The sequence below is a fragment of the Parasteatoda tepidariorum genome, chromosome 6, assembly GCF_043381705.1.
Source record: "Parasteatoda tepidariorum isolate YZ-2023 chromosome 6, CAS_Ptep_4.0, whole genome shotgun sequence".
Classification (NCBI taxonomy): Eukaryota; Metazoa; Arthropoda; class Arachnida; order Araneae; family Theridiidae; genus Parasteatoda; species Parasteatoda tepidariorum.
The window spans coordinates 51,419,333-51,430,059 of record NC_092209.1 but is presented as its reverse complement, the minus strand read 5'-3'; the positions used below and the strand labels follow the sequence as shown (position 1 = coordinate 51,430,059).

The window sequence follows — 10,727 nt, the reverse complement described above, 5'->3', positions numbered from 1 at the left end:
AAATCATCAATTTCTTTTTATGCTAGAGGAAACGAAATTATCATCCCTCTTATCTTTACCACAAGTAATATTTTAAGACAAGAGGAATACCTGTCGATTTTTTTTGACAAGTTGCAGGATTCTTTTATTTATTTTAGATTATAATTATTTAGACAAAACCAATGGCGGTATGATCTTTTTCTTCATGAAGTAAATATGATTGAATTATGGTGCGAAATTCTTTGGACGATGTGCAATATGAGATATGCTTAAATTGTACAAGCTGTAAACAACATTTTGTAAGAGTTGCGTAAGTTATTCAATCAAAAAACAATTCGCTCAATATTTTAGAAATTTACATTGCGAAAAAAAATACATGGAACAATAATCATTGGGTTATCACTTACTAGAACCCAATTTCAATGGTTAGAGGGGGAAACATAAAATATAGTAATTAATTTTTGCTAACAATATTAAGTAGCAAAATCAGAAACTAAAACGTACTTTCTTTGAAGAAACATACCCTTTTTTTTGAGAGATTTGTATTCCTGGCCAAAATTTATCGAACAGCTCTAAAAAAATCAGCCACACTGCTGAGCTCTTAGAAGGGATGACGTAGCACGGCTTTTTACCTAGCATAGTTTGGACTAAGGAAATGCTTGTTAAAAATTTTGAGTATTTATTTCTTCACAACTATGGGTATATTTGAAAAATTTGATGCTAACTTTTTAATCTGAAACAAGCTACAAATAAGCGTCTTCATTTATGTTAACAATATATATGCTTCTAACCGTCGCATGGTTTAGCCTACACAAATGCTTCTTAATAATGCTTCTTAAATGCTTTTAGTATTTATTTCCTTACATCTATGGGTATTTTTGAAAAATGTGAAGGTTTATTTTGTAATCTAAAATAAGTTTCAAATGAAATCGTGACTGGAAAAAAAATTTGCAACTATTGAAACGATAAAAAAATTGCCCCCTTTATTTTTATAGTTACGCTCTTAGCGTAGCATTTTTTGGACAAAAAAATGGCTTCTTAAAAATTTTGAGTTCATATTTTTTAACATATACGGGTATTTTTGAAAGAATTGATGCTCATTTTTCAATCTTAATAAAGTTTCCAATGAGTTCCCCGCTGCAAAAAATTATAAAAAATTCGTAAATTGCCCTCCTTTTCGTCAATTATATATATGCTCTCAATGTGTGATTGTATGGAGTAAACAAATCCTTCTTTGAACTTTTGATTACTTATTTTTTTACAAATAAGGGTATTTTTTGGAAAAAATGGTGCTCACTTGATAATCTGAAACAAGTTTTAAATGATTTCCTCATTGCAAACAATTATTAAAAAAAATTGCAACATATCCTTCATTACGCTAACTATATTAATTCTTCTAACGTAGCATGGATCGGACTAAACATATGATTCTTAAAAATTTTAGATATTTATTTTTTCACATCTAGGGGTATTTTTGAAAATATTTAACGCTCACTTCATTGTTTGAAGCAAGTTTGAATTTATTTCTTCAATGCAAAAAATTAAAAAAAAAATCTCAAATTTTCCTTCAATAAATAAATTATACATATATATGCTCTTATAGTGAGTAAACAAATCATTTTAAAAATTTTGAATACTTATTTCATGAAACATATTGGTATTTTTTTCAAAAAAATGACGCTCACTTTGTAATTTAAAAGGCGTTTCAAAATACGAGAAAAGTAGTGTAAAAAATTCACAAGGTGCCCTGCATTATGTTAACTTAACTATATAATACAAAGTAAGCGTCATATTTTTCTAAACTCCTTATAGATTAGAAGAAATAAATACTCAATATTTTTAAGAAGCATTTGCTTAGTTAGAGCATATATATAGTTAACATAATGGAGGGAACTTTGTGAACTTTTTATAATTTTTTGCAATGCGAAATTCAATTGAAATTCATTTCAAATTACAAAGAGAGTGACATTTTTTTTCAAAATTACCAATATATTTTAAGAAGTCAGTACTCAAAATTTTTAAGAAGGATTTGTTTACCATGATGTGTTAAGAGCATATGCATAATAGACGCAAAGGAGGGCAATTTGCGACTTTCGTTTTTATAATTTTTTGCAATTAGGAAATCATTTGAAACTTGATTAAGATTACATAATGAACGTTAACTCTTTCAAAAATGCCCGTATATGTGAAAAAATGTGAGAACCTTAAAATTTTTAGGAAACAATCTTTAGTCCAAACAATTCTAAGAGCATACATATAAAAATGAAGGGGGACATTTTGCGAATTTTTTGTAACTTTTTCTAATTTGAAATTCATTTGAAACTTGTTCAAGAAAGTAAACGTCAAATCTTTAAAAAATGCCCATAGATGTGAAGAAATAAATACTTGAAACATTATTAAGAAGCATTTGTGAAGTCTAAACCATGCGACGTTACGAGCATTATATGGTAAACATAAAGGAGGACACTTTGCGAATTTTTTTTATAATTATTTGCAATGAGTTATTTATATGAAATTTGCTTCAGAATAAAGAGTTAGCGTCAAATTTTTCAAATATATCCAAAGTCGTGAAGAAGTAAATACCCAAACGAAAAGAAGTGTTTCCTTAGTCCAAACTCTGCTGCATAAAAAAGCATGATTTGTCATTCCTATTAAGAGCTTATCAGTAGCGTTGTAAAGTACTCATCTATACTGAGGAAATGTTGTAAAACACTCATCCCATAGCAATATAGTAAGAGAGGTCATCAACCCTATAAGTGGGGTGTTACGCTCATTTTTTCCCTACAGGTCTGCACTAATTATTTAGCATTTCTCAGGTTAGCCCCTCCAACAATTAAAATTGGATCTTGGTACGTAAAAATCAGATCCTTAGATCCACAGTTATTGAAATTGTTCTGTATTTCTAATTTTCTATTTTTTGCTAATTTACATACACAAGTATTTATAAATGTTAATTGTTAACTTATACCCTTCACCCCAAGAATGACAGAAAGAATCTAATCTTGAAATTTCAAATTGAAAAGTACAAGGGAGAATCTTAATATATGGCGAATACCTTGAACCACGTGTAATCAGTTTAATTGAACAAAAAAAAAAACTGTTTAATACAGTTAATACTGTAACTGTTCTGAGTTTTTTCGAGCCCTGGGACAGGCCGTCCTCGGGGACGGGTAAAATTTCTGAGTTTTTTTCGAGCCCTGATAATACCTATATTTGAAAGCATAACTCAAGTACATAAGTATAGGAATGTCATTCTCCTGAAGATTAAATACCAACATTTTCTTATCTTCGTTTATCCTAACAAAATCGAACCTCTATATGCTTGGTTTACCATAAAATTGAACCATAGACCGCTTCAACAAAAATCTGCAACAGATCTAAAACATGTGTAACTTACTACAAATATACTTTCCTATAAACGTTGTCTCTGACAACATTCACAAATATTTGTGTCCTTAGTAAAGCTGTAAATTTTCACGATATTCCAATAAAATGCTCTTCGGTATAAAGTTTATAATTAATTATATTTAGTTTAGCTTAAGGAGGCTACATGAAAATCAAGTCCTACACTGCATGAATATTTTAATTCAATTAACAAACCGGTTAAGAAGAATAGAACTCAAAATTAGTATAAAAGAAAAAATACTTAATGGTCCAAAATAGAACATATGGTGATCCAAGATAAGACAACGTGTTGTATTTTGACCATTTTTTCTTATTAAAAAACTGTGAAGCATAATACTTGAACAAATAATTTTTTGAGAAAATATTGAAATTTGAAATCTAGAAGCTTTTTTGCAACAAATTGAAAACTTTTTATGGACCCAGTATAACACTATGCAACAGAATTCTATTAATTCTACATTTCATATAGGGTTATTCGAGAAATTGTGAACGTGATAATGTCATTTGCGCCATAGCAATTAATTATAAGCTGTTCACATAACTTATTGGCTCTTACCAGTTTATTTCAAAATCTGTCACATGTGCATGGAGCTGTTCACAATAATTCATCTTAATTACTATTCAATTTAAAAGTTATAACTGAATAAATGTATTTAATGTTGATGCTAAAAAGTGCAGTTCCTTATTTTAAAGAATTTTGTTTTATTTGTTAAAAAATAGTACAACATGTAAATAAAGGCAGCAATCTTTGAAGAAAACACTTTACTTTTCAGATATTCTACATTAACAAAAGTGAAATATGTAAATAGTAACATAAATTTGGTGAGAAATATCAACGTAAAAATAATACAAAACTAAAGAAACATATAATCTAAAATTATTTTAAGACACTCACTGTTGCTTTATTCATACAAAAATTTGCTCTTAGAAAAATCTTTTCTGTATTGAACAAAAATATCCTGCATCATAAAATCTAAGCAAATTTTTAATATCCTAATAATGTTCCAAATTGAACTATTTTTTAACTTAAACCATAGTTTCGTGAAATCGCGGTTAAACTGGTTTAATTTGCTTGAAAATATGGTTCATATTAGCTTTTAGTTGAGGTTACAGAAAAGTAAACGATATTGTGGTTCATTGCACTCTAAGTTTTCTAAGAATGTACAAAAGAAATGTTATTATAATCCAGCATTTAACTCAAAAATACCCTATTTTTAATACTAAAAACGATACTTTGTTAGAATATCTTTTCAGATATCTGCATTTTGAAACTTATCATTATATTTTTGTTTAATGCATTTACTAACTGTTTGATCTCAAATGTATATATTGTAAACCAGTTAGTAAATTTTTCTTAAAAGTTGATTACGTGGTCTAGCATACTTTTTCGTCGGTATATATCGCTTTACGTTTATTAAAATATGGTATAATAAATACACAAGAAATTATTTCGGTTGAGAAATACATAAAGGATAAGAGAACAATACATTTAATTATGAGACTAAATTCCTTATATAAAAAGAAAATGGAAATCATACATGGAGATTCATGAGTGGAAAATGAAAACAAAAACGGATTAAAGTAATGGAAAGTGGCGAATTTTCTGTGTCTTAAGTTAGCATTTAAAAAGTAATATTTAAATGAAAATGATTCATCGCTAGAAAAAAAATAAAAGAAGTAATACATTAATAGTTATAATAAATCATGCCAATGTATTTTCGTTTCTAAAAATGTATATAGTATTTACAAAAACAGAAAAAGAACGCAAATTGTTAGCAAGAAGCGTTATTATAATTTATTATATCATGATCTATGATTACTTGTAATTATTAGAAATTGAAAAACGCAGAAACCTTATAAATGTAAATACCTTTTTAAATTTGGAATTTTGTCAGTTTTTGTTCAGATCATACATTCAGTTATTACGAAAAATGTGGGCATTATGTAGTTTATTACAATACTGATTACTTGCTATCATAGTTTACAATATCATGATATATGATTACAATTATTACATTACTACAAATAATCTTGATTTCATGCCCAATGTAATTGCTATTACAAAGAATAATATTTACTAAGATATTTAATAATACGAATGATATTTTGCTCAGATCTGTTACAAAATCAATAAAAATGTTCATAAGATATTTTTATTTCAAATGAATTAAAATTAATCTCTTAAACAATATATGCATTAAATAAGTGGTTAGTGTTATTAACTATAGGAAATGAAACTATTAACTCATATCAGGAATGGCAATAATTAATGAAATTCAAATATGGAATACGTTAAAAGATGTAAGATTGTTAAATTTAGAATCTAAAATGACAAATTAATTTTGAAAGTGGAAAATTATGTTAGTTAGTCAGGTTGAATTGATATTAAAATTTATACATTGCAAAATTATTCGATAAATTAAATTTAAATAGAAATGAGTAACAACGAATTTTCAAATTGAAATACCTTAAATAAAAAAGCTTATCGCAACATTCAGTTTGTGCTTTGATAAAATTCAACAGTATAGTAATAAGGCACATGCATAGTGCAACAGTTATTAACAAAGTAAAGACGTCTTTTGTTGCTTTTCATGCCTATAAGGCAGTTTCTCTCTTTGTTATTCTAGTTTTATATTAAGGAAACTTGATGAATTTTGCAGGTGCATTTTCAGATTTCCTTATGTGAAGAAAGTTTGACCATTAGCACACAGAATAATATTAGTTGCGTAATATTTATTGATGTACTTCGAATTATAAGTCATCGCTTTTCGTCCTAGATTTTAAATTGGATATGTGTTTTTTATACGATTTCTGAATCACTCTGGCAGCATTATCCTGTTGCTTTCTCTTATGAGTAGTTGAAACAATTTCAACAAGATTTCTAGTAGGAAAGCTTTTCCTAAACCTTTGATCAACTTGTCGGCGTATGACACGGAATTCTTCAGTGTCTTCAACATCACCTAACACCAAATTCACGAGACTATGTAGGATATCTAGGCAATGGATCCTATCTCCTGAAGCTATTGGGAGATCCATCGCGACCAATGCAGGCTCGTTAGGCTTCTCGATTCCCAGTGGAGGATCCAACGAAGCTACGAAATCCGAAAGCTGGCAGTGACGGATGAATTGCGATGCGTTGGGATCGAATTGCGACCAGCAAACATAAAACATCTCGATGTCTTCTTCAGAAATGCCAGTATCTTCTTTACTGGCCTGACTCAAGTTCTCTAAAATAACGGCGATATACATATTGATGATGACCATGAAGTTGATGATGATGTAAGTAACAAGATAAATGATGGCGATAGTCGGATGACCACAATTGCCATTTGGTAAATTTAAATAAAGTGGATCACAATTAGGTGGCTGAATCATGAGGTTATCGAGAACATCGTTCCAACCTGCTGATGTCGCCAATCGGAAAAGAAGAACCATGCTGTTGGCGAATGTTTGAAAATTTATTAATTCAGACAGTCCCCCACCTACACTTCCTAACTCTGGAATTTTAACATGACCAAAAATGGACATTCCGACGATGGCGTAAACAAATGTAATCAGAAAAAGTAAGGCACCAATGTTGAATAGAGCTGGTAGAGATATAACAAGAGCGAAGAGAAGCTTTCGAATTCCTTTCGCAGCTTTGATCAGTCGGAGAATCCTCCCTATGCGTATGAGTCGAATGACTCGGAGAAGCGTGGGGCTTATTACTAGTGTCCTGAGGGCTTCTTCGAAAACAATACCTGAAAACAGTAACGGCATGTAAGAAGAAAAATTAAATCGAGACAAAAAATCTAAAACTGAAAAATAACACAAGTTTCAAAATAATGTAATAAACGGGCTCATTGTGAAACAAAGGGAAAACTTTAAAAATATAGCAATAAAAAATGGTTTCGCGAGTTCTGAAAACTTCTCTGAGAATTATTAATGCGTAAAACATTTGTGACAACCAGAAATGGTTAGACTGTAATTTCTCATGACACGATCTTTTTTAAAATTGAAATGGTTCTTAAAAAGAGATTAAATTCAGTACACTTAGTTAAAAACTATACTATATATAGCTATATTTTTATGTATTTGTTTTTTCTTTTTTAGGTACAAAGTAAACTAAACACGAATTTGAGAAACACTAAACCAAATTAAAAGTTCAATGTTGGATTGATATTTTATTTGAAAGCGTGAATTCTCAGCAAAATATTTCGACCTTTAAGATTTCGTTAAGTAAAAATGCATATTAACATCGCGCAATTTTTATACTTCTCAATTCAAATTGTTTTGATTATTATTAAAATAAACGAGTTAAAAATGATAAATAGTTATTTAAAATGTATTTTAAAACTATTATTTTAATTATATAAAAAAAATTTTATTCACGTGAAAATTTTTACAGATAAATAAAAGTAACATTAAAAAGCTTTAACTTTCATACTATCTCCTATATAACATTAAATTCAAATTTCCATATTACGGTTAGACTCATATTGAAAGGTCTGAATCCAAATTTTTTTTTTTTAAAAGTGCTTTCATCATAAGTTTATATTTTTGCACATATGTTTGTAACATAAATGATACATCTGTGGAAATGATATTTATCACCTGCTCTAATTATTTAATTTAGATGTATATGTAAAATAAAATCTTTGTATATGAATATTTATAGCATTTTTTTATACTACATGCTTACCTACTACAGACATGACAATTACAGTCAAATCAAAGACATTCCATGGAAATGTGAAATAATACTGCCGCAAACCAATTATTTTAATGATGGCCTCGATGCAGAATAAAAAAGTGAATGCAATGTTGAGTTTATCTAAGATAGATGTAATTTGCTCGGGCTGCTGGTAATGTTCCACTGTCATAGCAATCATGTTCAAGACAATTAGAAGAAAGACAATCATCTCGAATCTAAAAATAATGAGCATTAATGAATGAATCTAGTTTGAGAAGGTAAAAATGAGTGTATTTTATACGAAAAAAGTTCGCAAACTATAGTTTATATAAGTAAATCCTGTATAGCAAGTTCATTGTTCTTAAACTTTGACAAAGTTTTACCTTCTAACATTATAGATCTTTATCATTTCTAATGAGTCGTCAATTATAAAGATATTTAAATGTCATAGTCTATTGCTTTACAATGTGAGCCAATTGGCAAAGAGTCTAAGATTTTTTACTCAAACTGTTTTTTTTTTCAGGATTGATAAAATCAACCCATATGCCTTTCAGGTAATTAATTCAATTAGCCTGAAGATATTTTAGCGTCTTGTTCCCCTTACTTAAAAATGTTTCTGAGTTTATTTTTCATAGAAGTTTAGTGTCAGATGGACTATTCAAGCCATATTTGGCAATATTCTTGCTTATTTAGACATTTTAAAACATCTAATAAAACAAGGCGTGTTGTTTCCTTTAGAAAAAGAATAATTTTCTTTATCACTTACATTTTCCCTCACATAATATTTTCATTTTTTCAAAAAAATAGCATTTGTTTTATATATTATGCTAACTAATACTCATTTTTATCTTTTGTGGCTATAAATTATACTTTGGACTATAAAATTTTCTCGTCAACTATTAGAAATGTTGAATAAATATTTATAATACCCAAAAAGGACAAAATGAATAAAAATATAAAATATAATATTTAAAATTTGGACTACCTTCTGCTCATAGCCACGTCATAGAATACTTGTAAATAAACATTGTGCGGACGGGTGACAATTCGTTGAGGTTTGCGACGTCCAAGCTTCAGCATAGCAGTATAGTATGCCTTTTGACTCTCAGTCAAAAACATTTCTACGATGCCTCCTTCATACTAAAACAAAAAATAGATATTGGAGAAAAACTATTATCTTAGTACACTGGGTATTCTCAAAATATCACCCTTAACATTTGTTTTTTTAATTAAGTCCCATCATAACATCTGGTTTGCATACAAAACAAAACATAATCGTTGTTACGTTTCGTTTAACTGAAAAAAAAGCAAATTATTTGAGAGTACAGAGCACAAAAAAGAAGCACCCTCAATAACTTTTGATATAATAATTTGTTTTTTACGTACTGGAATTCATGGTTCCGGGTAAACGGTCCAACTGCCTAACCTTAAATATGATAACTAATTAATGCAGATGATATTTCAAGTTTCGATATCAGACACAAAAACGAATTTTCTCAGAATAAACATTCCTTTTCTTTCAATGGATTAGGATTCTTGAGTCTCAAAATAAAAGAAGTTGCTGCAATATGGTAAATATGGTCCCAATAGTTTCGTCAAGAGTCAGCGCAGTAAAAAGTTTGGACCTCTTAAAAATAATTTAACTTTTTGCATATTTCTCTATACCTCAAAAACACTTTAAGCAAATTGAAGAAATTTACACTCAATTATAAAATTCGTTTATCACATGGTAAAACCAGATAAAGCTAATTTTTATTAACCGTTTATTATTAATATATTTATTTCATAAGGGTCAAAAAATGTATTATTAATACTAATAAGATAAATAAGGTTATTCAATAAGGAAGTAAAATTTTCACATGACTTTAAAGAACGCAGTTTTAAATTAGAAAATTCAAAATTTGAACTAAGTCGGCCGAACAGTTTGTAAGTTGTGCAATTTTGAAATAGTCGTACGTTTAAAATTCGATTTCTCAAGAACTATTCAACCGATTGCGTTCAAATTTTGCATTTGGTGTTTAAAAATTACCCACTTCAAAATGACGCAAAAAATTTTCAATCTTACAATACGAACAATTTTATCAATTAAAACTATGAAATGTAATAAATAATCATTTTAGTTTATTTTTACATGGATTGGATACATAGATTACATTTTGCATAGATTAGGATGAACGAATTTTATAGTTATGTGTAAAAGTTTTTCAATTCGCTCAGAATGTTCTTGAAATATAGCGAAATACGCAAAAAGAAAAGCATTAAGGGACTCAAACTTTCAACTGCTCTTCTGACTGAACTATAGAATTTCTTCGAATCATATTTCCCTTATTCCGGTTTCTTTGCATATTTTAAGAGTAAATAATCCAAATCTATGGTAAAAAAAAACAATATTTATTCACAGAAAATGCGTCTTCATGTCTGATTTCGTAAATTAAAATAATGTCTACACAAGATATTTAGTGCATTTAAGGCTAATTTTTTGAACCATTAAGATTAAGGCCTGGTTCATGAAAATCATTAGACCAAAAGTCATTTAGGATGACCACTTTTTTCTTTTTCCTAGTTGTACATATATTCACTTAAGTTATTCGGGAAACACGCTAAAACATGTATATTCAAAATTACACTTGTTATATAACACTATAACAGCAATAAAAGGTCAGCAAGCAAC

At 28.7% G+C, this 10,727-nt stretch overlaps 1 protein-coding gene across 1 annotated transcript in view; it reads right to left on the bottom strand.

Annotated features, from left to right (window-relative positions):
* Nucleotides 1-4,129: 4,129 nt before the first annotated feature.
* The window catches only part of LOC107444465 (sodium channel protein 1 brain), a 71,178-nt gene continuing 64,580 nt past the window's right edge, over nt 4,130-10,727 (bottom strand). The window contains exons 26-28 of the mRNA XM_016058615.3: nt 9,042-9,196; nt 8,066-8,292; nt 4,130-7,124 (exon numbers count right to left, since the gene is read on the bottom strand). Of these exons, the coding sequence (XP_015914101.1) occupies nt 6,136-7,124; nt 8,066-8,292; nt 9,042-9,196 (1,371 nt within the window). The 3' untranslated portion in view covers nt 4,130-6,135. The remainder of the gene's footprint in view (nt 7,125-8,065; nt 8,293-9,041; nt 9,197-10,727) is intronic.